This window comes from Pseudopodoces humilis, chromosome 3 (genome assembly GCF_049639895.1).
Source record: "Pseudopodoces humilis isolate 2021_Gansu_Grassland_sample_001 chromosome 3, ASM4963989v1, whole genome shotgun sequence".
NCBI lineage: Eukaryota > Metazoa > Chordata > Aves > Passeriformes > Paridae > Pseudopodoces > Pseudopodoces humilis.
The window spans coordinates 93,808,844-93,830,382 of NC_142202.1; the positions used below are offsets into that span (position 1 = coordinate 93,808,844).

At 37.1% G+C, this 21,539-nt stretch overlaps 1 protein-coding gene across 3 annotated transcripts in view; it reads right to left on the reverse strand.

Annotated features, from left to right (window-relative positions):
• The window catches only part of DLGAP2 (DLG associated protein 2), a 337,736-nt gene that overhangs the window by 63,963 nt on the left and 252,234 nt on the right, over positions 1-21,539 (reverse strand). For all 3 annotated transcript variants that reach the window (XM_014251397.2, XM_088052985.1, XM_088052986.1), the window contains exon 6: positions 8,126-8,337. In XM_014251397.2, coding sequence (XP_014106872.1) covers positions 8,126-8,337 — 212 coding nt within the window. The remainder of the gene's footprint in view (positions 1-8,125; positions 8,338-21,539) is intronic.

Here is a 21,539-nt window from a genome sequence, read left to right on the forward strand (position 1 = left end):
CAGGGAGCATCCAATATAAAGAAAGTCCATGTTCCATCAAATTAATTTTTGGAATTGCCATATTCTAAAATCATATCTTTTTATTTTCATGATCATGCCTGCATTTGTGCAAAAATGTGAGAATGAATAGGAACATTAAAGAAAGTACAATCACTTCTGTTCAAATCAGTATATGCAATTCAGAAGTATCTTTCTGGGACAAAAAGATAAAATTTGTAAAAGTATTCCTCTTGGGTGCCTAAAAGGGAGGTGCATTAGAATTACCAAAGTAGCAGCAGTTATCAAAACCTATTTTATTGAGAGATTTGCATTTCAATGGATATTCATTTCTCTATCTGGATCTATCTTAACTATGTCTTTCTAGATATATGAAATAACCCATGGACCAGACTCTAATGATTAAGCTTAGCCAGCAGTGCCATTGTATAGCAGCTGCGAGTCACGCTGTATCTCCATGGAGTCCTGCTGGAGTCAATAGAGCTCTGCAAAGGGGCCCAGATGTGCCTGCATGCAGCCCATTGGAGAACTCAAGAGTGTAGACATTAAGTCTGATTCTCCTTTCGAATAGCACATTTAGCTTGGCTCTTTAGAAAACAGAAAGTGCACATAAATCTCATAAATATATCTGTAGCGAAGAATTATTTTTCTAATATTTGCCAGTCTGAATCTTCTCTTTGATCACTGGTAGATATGAGAATTTGGGACAAATGTAATTATTTAGATGCCTAGATAGTTCATTATTGACCAGTACTTTTTAAAAAAGTGTGCCTGAAAGATATTTAACATTTTATTTATTACAGGAATATTCTAGGAAAGAGGTGGAGACTGCTGTTTCTATCCTTATGAAATGCCTACTAATCACTGGTAGGACAGAACTCTTACTGTCAGTAAGTGTTTAGGGATTTGGTACATACAACATGAACCAGAAGAGAATGAGAGGAAATCATCAGAATCGTTAAACAGTCCGGTGATTTGATCACTCCTTGCAAAGATAGAGAGGATGTAGGCTCAATCAAGCCTGTATTCCAAATGACTCAAAATGTGCATGTAATAGAAAAGTAGGATATGAGAAATCTAAACTCTAAACTTTCTAAAAGGTGACAGATTTACACATATAGCTAATCTATAGTTAATCCTAAAAGTCTTGTTTTAATATAGTATTTTGATCTTGCCCTGCCAAGCAGTCAACAAGGTGGTCAGCCTCAACAAAATTCAAGTGGATGCTATGGCAAAAACTTAAAGGGCATTTAAAGCATCATATAGCAGTTCAGCAAATGGGTCTGTGGATATAAGCAGAACTCAAATGTTGGATATGTGTTCCTAAATCCATTTGTGGAACTGAAATATTCATTAATTTCTTCAGGAAGCTGTCTCACTTTTTTTTCTTTTTGCTTTTGGTGCATATACATGTACACATGCAAAAAGTCCTAACTGGGTAGAACAAGTGTAGACTATGGGCTATTAGGACTCATTAAAGCATCTGAACATGAGCTTAATTTAAACACACATGTAAGTCCATTAAAACCAGTAGATCTAAAGAAAATAAGTGACCTTCATGCTGAAGTTGAAGATTTCTGGAGAAGCAATTGAGTAGAATTGGGAAAAGTGAATATGTATATGTATATGTATATGAATATAAATATAAATATAAATATAAATATAAAAATATAAAAATAATTTTTTTTTTAACCAAAAGCATCTTAATTTTCAAATCCTTTCCTGAAGAAGTGTTTCTGTACACATCCTTTATAGTCCTATTTAGTTTATATTGAAAACTAAACAAATGAGAAAATCAGATTTTGATCCATTTCAAATGAAAAGTAAAGCTAATATATTTGTTGGAAGCAGGAGTAAATAGACACCAAAAACCAGAAGCATATTTTCCCTTGAATGTCACTATTCATACTTGTTGTATTGACCTGAATTTTACTGCATTTTCAACACAATCCGTCATGTAATTGCATTTTTCTGAGAAAAGCCTGCTTTATTCCTGAAAAGACTCTGGACTTTGTTTATAGCCTTAGGATCCCCCTTTCATCCCTAATCCTTAGTAATACATTTCAGCCCTACAACATAAAGCTGGTATTTACAAAAATGAGGCAGGAGAACTGGGCTCAGCTCCCTGTGTTTCACACTGTGCTGCTTCTCAGAGAACAAGATTCCTAACATTGCTTAAGAGCATTTGCTATTATTCTGCAAAGGAAGAAATGATGGGGATGTCTTCTGACCCCACAAAAGATGTTTCCTAGGTAGCCAGATGACTGTCTGCCCTTCATCAGCATTCCTTCTTAACCCTGCAGCTTAATGTAACCCAGATCTTAGTGACTGCAGCAAAGACTATCACCATGCCAGTGGCCCTCTGATTACATTATTAGTTGATAAGGCTTTGTAATTAGCCCTCAAACTCTCCCCAGTAAATCTCCAATTTCACCCCTCAGAGACTCTGAGTAGATGCTACTACACTACAGGGCCTCAGAAAGCTACTAATGAAGTGTGTAATGAGGCTTTTTAGAGTCAAAAGATTGAGGGGAAAAAACCCAAAGATAAATAAAAAGCATATAAAAGATGAGGGCTTCTATTCTAGTGATTTTCCTCATCTCTTCTATTCAGAATATTTCTCAGGAGTGGCTTAAAAAACATTCCTAATTTAAAATGTAGAAGAGTTAATGGCAAATTGTAGTTTACCTTAAAAATTAAAAGAGGCTTGGATCACTGGTGCACAGCAATGGATAATGTTGAAAGAGGACATTAATTTCTCTAGCAAGGAAGGTGTGCTTCAACTCTCAATCTGTGACATTTTTGCAGCACACCCACTTCCTCACATGTGCACATTTACCCAAAGCCTTTTCTGGGTATGCTTGCCAAGGGGTGTGTCTCAGGAGAAATACGCACAAATTTGTTTGGCACTAAAGAATAATGGAGTCTTCACTGTCATGGGCAAAGATGGATGAAAACCCACAGGGCTGGTCTTATGCATTGCTTCCAAACTTCTCTTCTGGCTTTAACTTTCTCATGTTGTAAGCATGTTATGGTTGCCACAAATGGATTTTTTTTTATTTTTTTTTTTATTTTTATTGGAGATTTCCCATATGTCTTAGAGGAGCCTGTGTTGTTCCATGATTCCTGCTGAGCCAAGGGGTCTGGCAGCTAAGTGCTGTCAGATCTGGTTGTGGTTTAATCCCCTTGCTGTGTGCTATGACAAGACTTTTGATTCCAAAATAAAGTCTGCAAAACAGAACATGTGGACATGCCTTGGATAACAGTCCAGATAAGCATTAAGTTAGTGTGGCCACGGATGGATGCAATCTCTCACTCTAAAAAGAGGGAGAGCAGTGAAAGGTCATTCTTTTGCTCTGGTTTACTATAAACCCAGAAAACATGACAACCATTTCAGGCTTTAGACATATTAGCTTACAATACTGAATAAAGTGCTTTGTGTTGAGGTACCAAACTGCAAGTAAGAGGGGCTGAAATATGGACATACATCATGCTCTTCAAGTGTGCTATGGGTGTAAACAACCTACAAAACAAAGATGTTAAACATCTGAGGAAGGCACAGATGCTCTCTCTCTGTGAGAGTGATTCATAATTTAAGACACTCATTTCATACAGTGGCCAAAATCTGGCAGAGGATTAAGTGAAAAACTTAATCTTGGGTTGTCAAGACAACTTGAAGTATCACTGGTATTGTACTGTGGTAGTTTGCCAAATAATTTGTACTATGGCAGATTTCCTTCCTCATTGAAACACTACATTTTTGTACCACCTCTGTGCTCACACATCTTTCTGTCTGCCCACCCATAAGCTTAAGGTGTCTGGACTACCAGAAACAGAAAAGTCTGCCATTCGAGGTTTACAAAACAAAAGTACACATTGCTGTCATTGAATTTATTTTACTGTAGTTTAACCTATTTCATCTTCATAGTTTCCTGTGAGTCACTTCAGAGCATAATGGAAAACTTCAGCACAGCATGACTCCTCATTTGTGTGAGTGATACCAGTATGATCTTCAAATAGAGTACATTTACTTTGGGCTAAATGCTATTGTTATCACTTTTGACTAAATGGTGAGATGGTTTTTCAGAGTCTTTCACAACACTTCAAAGAGGAGATACTGAAAATGGAATTTTCTATTTCTACAGTATTATTCTGTTCATTTACATAATCAGTATATTAAGTACTTTTCCCCTGAAAACAAAAAGCATCAAATAACTGTATTATCTTCAGTTTTTCAGAATTGCTCTCCAATTTCAGAGTACAAAATTCTTGTTTTATTTTCAGCTTTGTTTTCTGGATCCCAGTGCCTCTGTTGCTTCCATCTCAGCTTTGCTTGGTTTTGTCATAAATACAGAAAAATGGCATTTACTAGGTTGGAAGGATATTCTTACAAATCATGGGGGTCAGTCCCTCTTCCAGGATTGCACAAAACTTATTTAGGACAGGGACAGACACTCCCTTTGTTTCAGCTATCCATTCCATAAACTGTTCAGTTGTTTTGATCTTTAATGTAAGTGAAAATGCCTAGCAGTTTATTTACAAACTACTGCCTTCCAACACAGTTTAACTTCATCATCAGTATCACAGTGCAGCAGAAAACAATGGACTGAATAGGGCTTGCATTTCACTTCTAGCATAGCAAAACTGACATCTGAACAATTTTGTATAATCAATAGTGAAAAATAATTAAAATATATATAAAAATTAACTTTTTTTTTTTTTCCACAGGGCTACTGGGAGTCAACATAATTTGCACATTAAATAGGACTTCTGGCACCATTCCAAGAAAACAAAAAGTTGAAAGGAAGCAGATTCAGGTATGTGTCCTGTCTCCCTCTCAGCAAGTCTGATTGCATTATAATTTGCTCAAATGCAATTTCCTAATAATTCTAATAAATTACACTGGCCTTCAACTTGATGTTATTGGACTAAGTAGTGCAACATACTATTTTGGTTTTTGAAACATTAAGAAAGAATTTAAATTTATTTATCTTCAGTGAGCCATCTAGATATCTAGGTGCGTTTAATTTTTGAAAAGTCCAGAAAAAAATTGAGCCCCCTTATGCTATAGCTATACTAGGAAATAAGCCAGGTCCATTACCTGACTCTTTGTCCAAGCTTTCTTATCCTACAGTGGGAGTGGCTGCATCCAACAGAGCAGATCCCTGAACCATGCCTTGGCAGTGTGCAGTGGTGACACAGGTGGCCTAGGCTGGAGGTGGTGGAGTGTATGACCTGCTTTTGTCAGCTTTATAAACCAGCACTGGCAGACTATGCACTTCCACTTCCTCACTCCCCAGCTCAGACTAAAATATGCTCCCATCCAAAAGCTACCTAAAAGATATTATTTCAGAATTTTAATGCTTCTATTATATAATTTACATTTATCTATTTGTATTTATTTATTCAGGTGCAAATATGCATTTTTATTGTTTAGAAACTTTTAATATTCAATTTGCTGAATCTTTGAGCAACACAAACCAGTAAAATAGGGTTTACTTTTGTTGAGGCATAAACAGAATTTAAATGGGGAAAAAAGACCTTGCAAAGATGCCTAACAATACTCAGAGGAGAAACACACACATGTCAAACATCTGTTGAAGGTTAACTGAAGGCTGTTCTAATTTTCATTTTATCATATTCAGGATAGTGATGGAAAACTAGGCTTTTTCTTATGAAATCCATCTACTTTTGTTTTGCAGCCAATAAATATTTTTATACTGCTGCCAAAACTATCAATATTCAGCTTTTATTGCAAGTGTATTTGTGCTCTGGCAGACCCCAGTTTGAGCTACCCTGTCACCCCAGCAGAGGACTAAGAGAACTAAGCCCCCATTTTATTTCTGTGCACTAGCTCCCTGCATCTGGGTAAACAAGCTAAAAAGCCAGATAATGCAGCTGACATCTTGAATTATGTAATTTCTCATAACACATGCCAGAAATGATATTCAGCCCTGCTACACATGAAGGAATGCTGTTCAAAGCCCTGGCTTCTGGTTCAGCAGTGTGATGAGTTGTACAAATGGTGCTGGGCTTGTGGTGGGGATTACTGAGACATGCTGTAGGAGGAAGGAAGGCTCCATAACCATTATCCATTGTTATATCCTTCATAGGCATCCAGCAGACAGAAAGGCAACCACAGTGACAGGGAGACAGGTATACTGGGAGGAGATGGCTTGTGGTGAAAACACAAGTTTAGCATCAGCACTTAGTTTTTCTGTGCAGCAAGAAATTTTCTGTCTGCCTTAGGATTGCTGAAATCTGCAGATTTTTGCAAGAATAGCTTACAAGAACCAGAATAGTTGTCACATTTCTGCTTGAAGTCCACTGGAAAAACCTGTGAATGTTAGGCTGGCAGATTCAAGGTGTTGCCCTTCAGCTTAAGGAAAAAAACCGAGGACTTAAAAGATATCTGTCAGCAGGAGCAGCCTGGCTGCTCAATTATTCTTAGTCCAGTGCTAGTGACAAATTTTCAACAGAACCCCTAATAATATTTTACAGTGTTACAAAAAAGCTTCCTCCCTATCTAACTGGTTAGTGGTAACTATGCCATGAAATCCTCTGGGGCCATGAACAAGCACAGCTGTCAACCCCAGTACATGAATCAGCAGTGCACCCGTGCTTTAATCAATTAAATTTTGAGTGGTGTGTTTGCAATACATGGAAAACCAACAGAAGACACAACATTTGGTACTGACCTACTAATAACCACCTGCCTTCAGGATTTAACAAAATCAGGAATACTTTCTTGAAATACATTCCTTATTTGAATATGTATGTTTAGTTATGTTTAGTTGCTGTCTGAATCTGTTTATAAGCTGTTGGCACCAAGACCTGTCACTCACTAGAAAATTTGTGCTGCTACCCAGATTCCCTTGTGGGAGGCCCAACCATAGCTGGAAACAAAGAACAGCATAGGATGTATTTTATTTGGTCTAAGTGCTTGGAAAGTTAGAACAATGTCTAAGAAAATAATTCCGTTTGGCACAAATGAGGTAAGTCACACCCTCCAAAACTGGGATGACTGCAACCAAAGTGTCTCTGGGAATGATCCCTGGCCTACAACAGTGCCCAGAACCCAGCCAGGCAATGGCTGGGACAGCACAAACTCTTCAATAATAGTGAAAGTTGGTGGCTTTCTTGCAGATAGCAAGGTAAATAATTCAGTTTAATTAAGCCAAAAGGATTTTTGCCTAGGGTTTTTGTTTTGTTTTATTTTATTTAAAGGTGAGTCACTGCAGTAAACCATATGGTATTACCTACAGAACAATAAACAACACTTGGTCAAAGGTTTCACTCTTAATTTTTTCAGTCTGTATTCCAGCAAAAAGCCATGAGAAACAGCCAGTCGCATTAATAGAATCTGAAAATTCTAAATTAGGCTACCACTTTGAAACTCCCCTGACATGTATATTTACAGTTTACTTATAAAATGATATATTGAAAAGATAAAAGGAGAGGAAAATGAAGATCTACTGGAAAACATATATAGCTGTGTATTTTTGTGTAGTTTTAAGATTTGCTTTAGTTATTTAATAGGACATATTGTAGGTAGCATGAATGGTAATATGAATGAAAAATAACCCAGTCAGACAAAATCCTCCACAATGTGTTTAAATGACTGTGATACGGTATAGCTGATACGTAAAGCATTACACTGATAAAAAAGGTGTAAAATACTCAAAATATGGTACAATTATATATTTAATGTTGTATTTATATATTTATGTATAAATTATATATATATTTATATATTTATGTATAGAATAGAGTATATTTTCTATTTCAGAGAAAGCAATAAAATAACAAAAAATTATAATATAAACCAGTCCTTCTAGAGAAGAAAAAAAATCAGAACTTTGAACTTTTGGCATAAAATATGTATATATTTAATTCAGTAAACATAAGAAACTCATTCAGAAGTAGAAGGTTTATTTCACAGATGGAAGAAGATGGCAGGTTTTCATCCAGTAACCACAAGAAACTGTAGCTAAGTTAAAATGAAGTCAAAAAATAACCTTTTACACTGTGGATATTTTTTGCCTATGGAAGCTGACCATTGCCCATAACACACAAAGAAAAGTTATCCAAGTCGTGACAACTTCCAGAAAGGTGTAGTGAAGCTTACTTTTGATGATCTCCAAGTGGTCTTTGCCCAATGGATTTTAATAATGACTCCGGTCGAACTGTTAATTTTGGCGATGTCTTGGGGCTAGTATCAGAATCTCCACTTTCTTCATCTCCCATGGCCTTAATATAGCTCCCACTTCTCATTCTTCTGCATGGGATCTCTTCATCTTTCCCACCAGCTGGGTATCCTCCCCATTCATCCTGAGGTACCTAACAGAGACCATAAAACACACACACAGAATGTGAATTATTCTTTTCACATGTTTAAATACTTCTTTCCATTTTTCACTTTACAAAGACAAGTAATGATTTTTTTTTAATTCTTCAGAAACAGATAGCTTATAAAGAGATTTCTAAGAACCTGAAGAATTTTCCATTTAACTTCAGTTTCAGAGTTGGAAATTTTCAGTCTATAAATGTTAGTACCCAAGGAACAATGAAGTCATGGATTGTGAGCTGAGCTGCAATATCTATTTGTAGACATACTCTAAATTGCAGGAAGCAGCTTAGAGATGCACATAGATTTTCATCTGATATAAATAAGTTAATCAAGTATCTCAGACCTAAAACTCATTGAAAGCAGAGCACTTTGGGGTTTATTACCAAGAGTCCTTATAAGGGGCTTTCAGGGAGGTGAATGGCATAATTAACATAAACTAAGCCATGATCCTGGCATAAATGGATAGGATTATGATTTAGGACAAACTTCTGTGGAAAAAAAAGAAAAAGTGGTAATTAGTCTTTTTTTTCTATTTAGAAACTGCAAAATAGTTGATAGAGACTGTAATACATCAGAAACGCAACCAGTTAAATAATCCATTTTAATAATAATGTTAATAATGTTAAACCAGTTAAATAATGCAGGATTGCATTTGCTATTATGCAGTTCAAGTGGATTTCCAAATAGTAAAATTGGTAGTCAGATAATCCACAGCTGGTGGATGGAAATCTCTCTGCACCACAAATTACCAAAGAATTGAGCAGGATTGGATTCTTCAATCCAAAGTGAAATCAGCCTTGTTTTAACACTTATGATTAAACACAGCAAGCCTGTCTCTGCCAGTATTGCTTTTTTAAAATTTTTTTTAAAAATTAATCTTCCAAGCTGCTGAGTCCTCTGGCTCTAATCCAGAAACACACTTATGCATTTATTTAGTTTAAAGGATACAGGCAACTCTCTGAAATGCATTATAAGGACTCATGGTTAAAAAGCAGGATGTGACAGAGTTCATCAGTGGACTAAGGCTGATGCTCCTGGCAGCATCAAAATCTTTATTAATATTATTATTCCAACTATATTAAGCAGTTTAATGCCTTTATTTACCTATATACTATAAGTCTGAAATCTCAATTAAACGTATATTTAGTAGTTTCTGCAAAGCAGGATGTCTAATAAAGATTTTCATGTCAAACATATCTGAAAGCTTCTACAGACAGTGTTCACTGTAGAGCTGAAGTGAATCCTCCCAGTCTTGGGGACTGGGTTTAAACAACTAACATGATCTGCTTGCCATCTTTACGGCCCTTTCAAGACAAACAAATTAACCATGCATAGCAGGTGAACAGACCTGGGGCTTTGAGTCCTAAAAAGGGATTAAGAGAGCAATGAAGTTTTAAGAAGTGGTGAACAAGTAAAAATAGAGACATGAAATTAAAAATACCAAGTTCTAGACAGAAAAAAATATAAGACTGAAGATGAAGTCAGATAAGAAGAGATTAAATAGATTGCACATATCAGAAAAATTTTAGCGATAACTATCAGAGAAAAAAAAGAGTCATGTTCTTATACAAAGTAATAAGACAGAGCATAAATCTAAGTGAAATATGGTTTAGATCATGCAAAGAAACAAACTTTTCACATTATTCAGCTTTGGATAGTGATTGGAAAGGAAGCAGCAAAAATCTTCCCAAACTTGAAGTCTGTAAGCGTGACACATCATTCTCATTTTTTTTCTCAGACCTAGTATGTATAAGATTAATGTTGCAGGAATGGTTTTTATGATTCTATGACACCTAAAAGTCTTTTACAAATTTACAAATAGTCATAGTAGACATAGCCAGTTGCTTAAAATACTAAAAATATATATATTTAATTTAGCATTTTTAATCTACAGCTGACAACACTAACAACTGTAAAAATCTAAATTAGAGAGTTATTTTATTATTTGATATCATACAAGCATACTCTTATTTTTATATATTCTTTATCAAATGTAGTCAGAATGGATAAAGCCAAAATCCAAATGCTGAAAAAGCAGTTACTGGCATCTACATAGGCCCACTTCAAGATATACTGTTCAATTTTCAGTACTGAAGCTGAATTATCATGTCTTAATATTATTTTCTAAAAAAAACTGCAAAGAACCTCATAACTTTTTCATAGAATAATTATTTTGGCTTGAAATTTCTTTCCTTCATTTTAGTTCAAAGATAATGAAATAGAAAGTTTAAAAAGACATTGATCACTAACCTTTTACTTACTCAAATGCAGAAAATTATTACTTTCTCAACTTTATTTTGTCTGAAATTCCATGTTCAAATAGCAAGATAAGGACTGGATTTAAATGAGTACAACACAGGCTTGTTTGTTGATTGAAGTTGCAATCTTATTTTAAAAGATAGGAATGACTGATTTTGTACATTAAAGTATCTAAAAAATTAAGCTTCTTCACTGTGATAAGGACAAATCTTACATTTATGTGCTTTACTGTTTCTGTTGATTACATTTCCTTTGCTGTCTGTATTCATAAGTTATATGTATTCACATAACAGCTAAAGACCAAAGCTAAAAACTAAAGAAGTCCTGCTCCATTTGTGTGTGTGATGTGCTCATGGTACACGAGGCAACAAGAATCCCTTTTTAATCAGACCAACTCACTGGCAATCACAGAAGCATTTATGGTCGTTACAAAATTATTCACAAATAAAGTATCTGGTTTTTCTTGGGTTTTTTTTTTCTCTTAAGCCATTCAAAGGAGCACAATACAATGAACACAGTGAAAATGCTTCTGGAACCTGGTGAGTAAGTTTGACCATGTGTTCTCTCAGAAGGTTTCATCCAGAGCTTTGGAGAACAGCTGGAGTCGTTTTGCCATCTTCAAAATAAAAACAAAAAAAACAAACAAAAATTGGTTTTCCTCATGGACTGAGAACAGAAGCAAAATTTGAGTCCCAGTTCAGCCTAGTTCTTTCTTCATTTACTTGAGCTCATAGGTTAAAACTTGGAAAAACCTTTTCAAATCCAGCCCATCTCAAACCCCAACATAGCTTTAAAGGAAAGCAAAAGCATTATATGAGTGCAGGAAAGATTTTTATTTTGAAATATTAACAAAAATATTTAACATCATGTATGAGGGTCATTAAATATACATCTTCCAAAATGTGGGAAGGGCTTTGCAACTTGCAGAAATTCTATCTTACAATAGTTACCAGCCCCTGAAATTCCCATCTGCAGGGCTTGCAGCTGCTAATTTGGAATAATTACCCCAATTATCTACTTACATACAGTGATGAGTGCTGATATTTATAATGTCTAAAAAGGCCTTCCTTCTGTTCTAGATGTTAACATGAATCCTTGTATATGTAGTTTCTATCCACAGAGGAGTTAGACTGCATATTACCATATGAATTTCCTTTTGCAAGAACAAGTGTCTGACAAGGTCTGGCTGCTGATCTGGTTGCAACAATCACAGAGAATGATGAGTCTCCTTTATCATTCACTATTGCTGCAAAGAGCACCAGTTTCAGAAAATTTGACATCTTTCAATTATCCATCTGCTGACATATTTTGATATCTCACATTACTCACCTAGGGTCAATTTTAATAAAGCACTTGGTATCTAACACTACATGTTTTGAAGCTGAACTGAGAATGAATTCCAGAACTTTAGGAAGGATCCTAAATTCCCCATAAAGGCATTTAGGAGAGTTAGTACTTTCAAAGCAGCATACAAAGGGTCCATCTAGTTAGCACTTAAAATGTAAAGCACAAAAAAAATCTGAAAAAGTTCTTTCTTGGACTTACTGTATCTAATTCCAGATAGCAGGAAGGCCTGTTATTTCTCTGTCAGATCCTAAAATCATCACCTGAAGAACACCTTTGTTTGTTTTTGGTTTATTTGTTTGTTTTTTTTTTCCCAAAGAATAGTAGCCTTATTCTTTCCTTCTATTATGAAACAGCTGTGGAAGTGGAAGACTTTCTTGGTCACCTTCTAATCAATAATGTTTGGAGAGCTCAGGAAGAAGAAGACCTAAGGCTCATAAATAAACTGTTATGCTCTCCTCCTCTTTTTGTCACTCTCATTAAACATTAATTAACATTAAATTAATTAAACATTAAACTTTTCATTAAACACTCACAGATTGCCTGGGGAGGGCTGGTTAGGAGAGAGAGATCCATTTATATAAAAGGGTGTGATACAGTTTGTGATCAGCCATTTACCTGAAAAGAGGGAGCTTAGTTATAGCCCCCTAGGCCAAGCACTCACGTGAATTTTATGTAAAATTGTGGAGCCTCTTAATAAAGAAAGAAGTGTTTTTGCTCCAAACTGATGTACATCCTGCTGCTCAGAATGCAATTCAGGGAACTGAGATGATGGTGTTTGACCTATAAGCTACAAGAAAAAAACAAACTGTCATTTTCACAGTAGGTATTCTAGAAACTTTGTTACTATAAAAACAAATTTCCTTGATTTAGATGAAATGTCACTATCCTTGTTCTTTGTTAGAAGTTCATGCCTTAAAATGCTCCTTACTACTAATATTTTGGCTAATTACCTAGAGTATCACATGACCAGTTAGTGGCCATGAAAGTTATGACTTCTGAATTTTATTCTAAATCTTTTTTCTATCTCCCTGTTATAGAAATTGTACATATTTGTCTGAGTAGAGTTCTCATTTTTCTTCTTTTATAATATGTTTTACAGTGTGTTTTAATTTGATTGAAATGGACCAAGCTGCCCAGATAAGTAGCTGAATCACCACCCCTGGTCTTTAAAAGACCTGTAGATGAGATGCTTAGAGACGTGGTTTACTGGTGGGCTTGGCAGTGCTGAGTTAACAGTTGGACTCAATGACCTTAAACACAATTTCCAGTCTAAATGATTCTTTGTTTCACTTCTTCCTGTTGAATGTACTGATTGAGTGCTCAGACCAGAACAGACAGAGGAAGGATTTTGGACCCCTAACTGGACTTCAACAGTAAGTCTGTCCCCTGATTCTCAGAAAGGAAAAACAACAGCATGTTGTCAGGGAAAACAGGGATGGGTTTAACAAACTATAATAAATCATGGATTTGCTGAGGTTGGAAGGGACTCTGGAGGTCAGCCTTCTGCTCAAAGTATGGTCAGGTACACCAGGTTGCCCAGGAATGCTAAAAAGAAGGTGAAGGCCTTGAGGAGAAGCCGTATGAGGAGTGGCTGAGGGCACTTGGTGTGTTCAGCCTGGAGGAGACTGAGGGGAGACCTCACTGCAGTTAAAGCTTCTTGTGAGGGGAGGAGGAGTGGCAGGCACTGATCTCTTCTCTGTGGTGACAGTGACAGGACCTGAGGGAATGGCCTGAAGTTGTGCCAGGGGAGGTTTAGGTTGGATATCAGGAAAATGTTCCTCACCCAGAGGGTGGTGGGGCACTGGAACAGGCTCCCCAGGGAAGTGGTCACAGCACCAAACCTGACAGAGCTCAAGGAGTGTTTGAACAATGCTCTCAGGCACAGGGTGTGACTCTTGGGGATGGTGCTGTGCAGGGCAGGGAATTGGACTCTATGGTCCTTGTGGGTCCCTTCCAGCTCAGGGTATTTAGTGACAATTTGGCTGTGTCCAGATGGGTTTTGAATATATACAAAGATGAAGACTCCACAACCTCTCTAGACTACCTGTTCCAATGTTTGACTACACTCAGAGGGAAAAAAAACTTTACCTTATACCTTTTGAGAAATAGGTAACCTAAGCCCCCTGAAAATAATTCTAGGAATGTGAATGTCTAATCTTATATCTAGGCAATACTGATGACAAAACTGGAAGAAACAATTAAATATTCATTCTTCTGGATTTGACCACTGTTAATTTGATTTTTTTTTTAGTTTATTTCAGTTTAGGGTTTAGCTAAAACAGTCAAAATGGCAACCACCATTGACATTTCAAAACAGACCTGCTCCTGTTGTTCCATCCACTTCTATGGCATTTTCCCACAGCTTCCAGAATTTTAAAGATCTTCCATGACTAAACTGCTGATCTGCTTAAAACTGCTGATTACTTTACTATCTAAAACAAAACTCTTCTAAATAAAGGGCTTCAGCTGAGGGAAATGACTATCACTTCTTCATATTTCTCATTCCCAAAGGTTAAAGTGAGGATTACCTACCTCATAGGAGTTCTGTAAAATTTAATAAGACTGCTGGTATAAAATCAACTGAAATATTGATTTTTACCTAAATCTTATTTTAGTAATACAATTTTCACATTTTACTAGAAGCAGAAATGTCTGCACATGGAATTAGACTATACATGATGTGAAGAAGGATAAGATATGAAACACTCTGTTGGAGTGTAAATTTTTTAATTTTATGCTTTCTCAACCTGACCAAGAAGATGACACAATCTGAAATGTAGGTAAGATGTTTTCTCTTAGATCACATCTTCAAGAGCCTCAGAAAAACAGCCTTTGTGCACAGCTGCAAGCAGATGAAAATAAATGACAATCTTGGAGAGCAGACAGCGATGGTTTTTTGCAATGTTAGAAAGTTTCCTTGATATTACAGTGGGAGATGGGAGCTGGACCTCCTGTGTTTTCAAAAATTTCACCCAAGATGGTGCACCAAGCAATTATAAGAATATTTTTCTGAAGTTAATGGCACTAAGACATTCCCCCGTTTACTGTCTGTTGACTCTAGACCTGTTGCTCAGGATTTTTGCAGGAGGTAAGAATGCAGTATCCGAAAAGAGAAGTTTGTTTCCTCAGTAGCTAATCTTGTGTCTACAACACACCACAATTTCTCAGTGCACATTTATGACTAGTTTCTTCTGTGTGGCCACCTTTTCTCTCTTTTTTTTTTTTTTTTTTCTGATGTGCTGATTCATTGTACAAAGAACATGAATTATGCAATGAAGTCATTGAAAAATCTCTACAAAACATGCCAGGGACTCCTCCTCACCACTAACAATGTCATTCTTCATAATTAGCTTTAATTTTCACATGCCACCCTCTACTCCTTGAACTTCTTGACAGCTCAGAAGCACAGAGAGTTCTTGAAGAATTCCCAAAGGTGTTTTGACACTGTCCATCAAGGCAGGAGCTAATTTGAGAAAACAAGAGTCATCTTTACCTCGCCAGCCATTCTCTCCAGGCTTTGCTCTAAACAGCCATAGTATTACAGAAAGAGGAAGGAAATAATGTAGATCCCAAGCAATATATGCTTTACATTGGGTTGAAAACAACTTGACTTCATGAATTTGGGATTTGGTAATAATCTGGACACACATGCAGATTACAGAACACAAACATACTATTCCAGCTGGGAGATGGTCAAATAGGAAAATCATTATTTCTTGCCGGATTTTATTCCCTCATGTGGAGTTCCAAGCAAACTGCACTAAGCAATCCGTGAAGGAAAGATTCCTGTCCGGTATACTAAAATTGCTTCTGTGTTTTTTAAAGAACTGTGCTCTTTTCACTTGAATATTGTTTTATAACACATATCTCACAAGTGATGAATTAAAAACAACAAAAAAACAGAAAACAATGTAAAAATAAAAAATAAATAAAAATAAAAATAAAAAACCAATCAGCACTATGTTTCCCAGCTGATTCTCCAGGAACAATGTGAATTATAATTTGAGGGTGGCTATTCACTGGAATTTGTGTTGTAAAGACTTTGTGGCTTTGTTTATACTATTTGGATGAAAGTGGGCCGAATTCCCACCCCATCACCATCTGTGCTCATATTGATGGCACAGATCAGTGCCTGAAGTTCAGCCACCTGCAAACCCTCTGCTGTGTTGTTGGGTCTCTCTGGGACCCTCAGGATTCCGTGCTGTTTTGACATGGTGGAGCCAGGTGCTGTCAGACAGAAGCCATGGGCTTGTCCACACTGTGGGTGATTTTAGCCTGCTAAGCTCACTGAGATCTTATGCCAGAGCTTTGATATAAGGTGAACTTGGACTGAAGGGAGGGCTTGGCCTGTACTTGCATGAGAACCTGTTTATAATCTCTCAATCTAAGAGACAATACCAGCAGAGTTTCAACCAAGAAACCTGTGTTTCAGTTGGCTGCATATTTTCTTTGGTATGTGACCAATGACACTGCTTTGTGGTCAGCTAAAGCCACTTTAAAATTATATTACCATTAACTCCAGTGGGGCAGGTTTTTCTTGAGCAATATTCAACTTTTCAGGAAATGCTAATGGTCAAGTGACCTAGAGTGCTACATGAAAAATTACCCTACAACACTAATAAGGATAAGTAAAGGTAAGAGTTCAGCTGAGCTGGTGAGTTGCTCCAGCTCACTGTGCTGCTGCACAAGGAGAGAGAAGGATGCAAATGATGTGGTGACTGCCTTAGGACTGGGCAAATACAGGTCAGTAAAGACCCACTGTCTTGCCTGGAGGTCGCTGCTCTGAAGCACTTCACTCCCATGCTGTGGAGCAATCTTTACATCTGAAAAAGTGTGGCTACTAGGAACACACCTTGGCCTGTGCTAAGTACTGAACCAAGAGTGCTCAGGAGGGAGTTTAGGAAAAAAAGCTAGCTTGGATGAAAAAAATGCCTGAGACCTGCTGAGCCACATAACAATATTGAGGATCAGAATGAAGTGCCAAGGAAACCATCCTGACACTATATAATTTGATAGAATAGATGTAGCATAAGGTAGCAATTAATTTAGTAATGGAAATTCACAGAAACATCAAAGATCAAAACTTGTAACTTTTTATGCCTGCCACAAGTAGCTTTTCTGCCAAGAAAGAGTTTGCACCCAGAGTTCATTTTCCTATGTCTTTGTCTTTTTGGACCACCTCATAGTAGCATATTTCTTTAAGTCTTTTTCTATAAATTTAATTAAATGCAAATTTGGCTAAAAACCAGCATCAAAAAAACCTAAACAGGATTGCAGCCTGTCTCTTACTACAGGTTAGTAAGGAATACTTACTACAGGGAGTCAGGAATACACCTGCCAGCTGGGCTGCCTGACTGATAGGCAGCAGACAAGGTCCAGAGGACCACAACTTCAGCAAATAAAGCTGACTACAAGTTTTTCTGAGTTGGGCAAGACTCCACAGACCATTCAAGGTTACAGAAATATAAAGCAAGAGAAAAAAAATGCCCATAAAAAGAAGAGCAGGAGAGGTGCTACCAACAAACAACACACAGCACCTCTGAAAACACAGAAACTAAGGAGCAAGGTCTTCAGTGTTGCAGAGCTATTATAAGGCTAGAGAGGGATGAACCTAAAAGGCAGCATATGGAGGGTGACTCAGAAAGTGACCTGTAGTAAACAGCATCATATTTAATTGAAGCAAAAAATTATATCACTTTTTCTTTTTCAGTTTGTTATAGGTCTGCTACTGAAAATCAGTACGTGTCTTTAAAACACAAATATTTTAAAGGCTATTTAGTAGCTGTATTTGCCTCTCATCAATTTTTTCTGACTTAAACTAATGATTGACATAATTTTTTGAACATTTAAGCCCAGATGACTGCAATTATCTACCTTCCAGAGCAAAATAAGTATTTTTTCCCTGTCTATTATGTAATGCTTATCCACATACCTTTCAAAAAGTGTTTCCCTACCAAAGTACCAGGAAACTTGTCCAGCTATAACTTTTTATATATAACAATGAGCTATTTAGATACATTTGCAATTCCACTTTAAAAAACAAGCTTTAAGCACAGAATTGTAAGAAGGCCAAACCCAGAAAAGACCAAAACAAAACAAAAAGACAAAGGAACATTTGTGAATACTTCACCATTTTTAGTCACCTCCTTGCAGGAAAAATGGCACGGACTGCTCAAGAGAGGAGCGAGGTCTGCCCTAGGCAACCAGCCTGTGCCCTAGGAGAGTGTGCAGTCATTACAGCCCCAAGGGTGTGTTCCTGGTAGTCTCCTTTGACAGATGGCCTGACTGTACATAACAGTAAGTTACTCCTGTATGAAAACTTCTTCAGAACCAGTGACACCTTTGAGTAACAACTGCAAAGGTCAGCCTTCAGCTTCAGTGAAGTGAACATTGAGAAACAACTTCTAACATCGTAAAGGAGGACAACTCCCCCTGATTAAAGGGCAGTGGGATCATGGCCTCTCTTTTCTGCTCATAGCTTTGACATGTTACATTCCACAGTAACAGGGACATTTTCAGGCAGCTTTAAGAAAATACTAACTCTGAACTCTTTCTGCTCTTCTTTGAAAAAAAAGTTTCAGTAATTAATTTCATCCAATATGAGGATTCTAGTACATGGGCATGGAAGCAGTGCACTGTATCACTGATTAACACAGTAATTCAAGATACCAGGGATTTAGGACAGCTGTTTTGTCAGAGCTTTGCTTTACAATATCATTGATTGAATGTATTTATTTAATGTATTTTTTTTTAATATTTTTTCCCCTTGGGAGGGGTATGTAAGTATTCTGGGATTTGTGATACACAAACACATCAGCATTCTGTAAATACAGGGGAGTGTAAGCTTTATTACTCCTTTTTGTTTAATGCTCTACAAGATGCTGCAGGCTGACATTAACACTGTGGATGGACCATAGGGCAAAAACTGTCCTTTCATTTCCCTTATTGTTTGGGCACTACCTGTTTGTCTTGCTCATCTCCACTGCAGACTGGGAGGGCATAGGGGTGGCTGAGACATCCTTGTGAGACTGTAGTGGGCTGTAGAACACCAAATGGTGCAGCGTTTCTCCATGCTGATTTAAGATGCAGACTGCCCTGCTACCCTACTGTCTATACTAGCTTTTCCTGCTGTGGAAACAACCCAGTTAATTCTTGAGTGGTGGCTGGTCATAAATCATTGTGAAAGCAGTGTGGGTGATAGTGATTTGGATGTATCAAAACTCTGCTAGCTCTGGCTAGCTCCACAGTGTGCACTCACTGGTAGAGGATTGGATGTAGTTTCTGTAGTTCTTGCATGGGTTTTGTGTCCAGCAAACAGATACAATCTAGTTTCACTAAAATGAAGTGCTGAGAAAAGTGCATTGAGTTCAAATCCATCTATCCTTGCAAACTAGAGGGAGAGTGCAAAGCAATGGTGTGCCTCACAAAGGCAGCAGTTTCATTTATGGGAATCTGTATTGTCACCAGCAGAGTTCCTGGGAAAATGTTACTGCGGGCTTAAGGCCTATTTATCCATTAGCTTGTCCTCAAAGGTTTTCTCCACGTAGCCTTAACTTAAACCAGCAAAGAGCTTTGTTGAAACTGCTGTTTTTTTCTTTTTCTTTTTAAAGAGACCAACTCTGTGCTTTTCTTTCATTCTGTAGAGTACACAGCTGACATTATTATCCACACACTTAGTGGTGCCTCGGCTGTAACTGATGACGCTCGTACTTAAATGCACTAGGAATACAGGAGTGGGTTGAAGCCTTTTTTAGAATAACATGCTATTTCCTTTTTTAGTGCTGACTCATTCACTGTACCTTGTGGTATGTTTACCCCAACTGCTTGCTGCTTTGGAGGCTGCTGAATGGGTGAGGAAGGAATATTAATCAGTGACACATCACACTTTGCTCCAGAACTACAGTCTTGGTGTGTGTGATGCCCTTGCCTATCTTTTTGCTCTATTGTAGGAATTATTTTTCTTTAACTAGCATTCAAAGTTATTTCAGTTATGGAAGCCATAAGTGACTCTTTTGTGCACATAATTTCAGCACAGTTATCTAGTTCATATCCTTTTTTTTATGTTAAAAATCTTTGCTCCTTGCTAGTACTCATATCAGAGTGGAATTTATCAAAGTCATTGCACTGTACACAGGTGAAACCTAATTAGCCAAAACAGCTGATGAAGACAGAGGAGATCTCTCAGCTCATTTATCTTTTTCTTAACATATTTTATATTAAAATTACTTGGAAAACAGTAGCAGCCACTATAGCTAAAACTATACAAAAATGTGCATTATTGCATGTGAGTTCTACTTGGGCTGTTTTGCCTGCTGAGTGATGTGGCAAATTGTTTGGTGACCAGAAATGCACTGAAATGCTCAATTTGTCTGCATTTAAAATAGAAATTAAAGGCCCATACGTAATTCCTGTAGCTAATCATTCACAAGATGTGGTCTGATAAATGCTGTGAGTGTACAGTTACAAATGGTTGCCCTCTGCTCTTGAGGTGGCAGTTGATCAACTGAGTGACATTTCAGCCCTCCCAAATGAGTTTCTCACTCTTCTCCTCTTCCTTGTCCCTGCAGGTTCCCATCACCTCCACTGTAGAAGGAGTGATGCAAATCTGATCTAGGTTTATACAGCTTTATTTCAATTAATTTAGTTCTCTCAAACCATCCACTTTATGACTGATGACCACCCCTGCTTGAAAAAGGCATGTTGACTGAATCACCTCTGACTTACAGCACCACACTGCCAGTCCAAGGAGATGCCTCAGCTGCAGGAACTCTGTGTGGAGAAGGGAAAGTGAAACCCTAAAAGAGGAGCCTTAAGAGATTAAGCTTGGAGATTTACCAGGTGAATGAAATAGCTGCTTTCAACTCTAGGACATGACTGAAGCATATAATGAGTAGACACCTTCAAAATCCCTTGTCTCATCTCCTGTTTCCAGGCATTTGTTTGATGGCAGCTTCCTTCGTAGAAAGAAAATTCCTATATTCACTCTTCAGAATTCCAGTTTGAAGGAGAAGAAGCTCAGTAATTATGATAGAAGACAAAGTGGAAGCCCAGAAACATAAGCCAGAAAACAGTCTCAAGCACAGGTCTAAGACTGCCATGGTGTTTCAGTTTGAGATTCTGCATATCAAAAGTCTCAGTGGAAAACAGAAGTAGAAATATTTCATGCAGATACTGAAAAAAATAATAGGAAGAAAACCAATAGATAGAAAAGTGAGTTGGCTACTGAGAAACCTCGTATAACTAGGTAGTAGAACAAAAGCCATATATATAAATAAATTGATGATATTAATATATAAACATAGAATTTTTTATTCTGAGGTATGCTTGCTTAACTATTTGTGTGTTTATTGAAGGGCTATAATTTCACAGCTTTATTTTAAAAATAATTAAAAATATATAGCTGAAATCAGTCAGGAAAAATGTATTTAATATAACTTTAAAAACAGAGACCCTGTGAAAGGCCTTGGGGTTTTATGCTAATCTGTTCACTTGTGTACCTCAGGGAAGTCTCCTGCTGCACATCAGCTTCATAATCCCATGAATTCTCATTGCCATCTACTTTTGAGCAAGGCAGTAAACTCTCCTG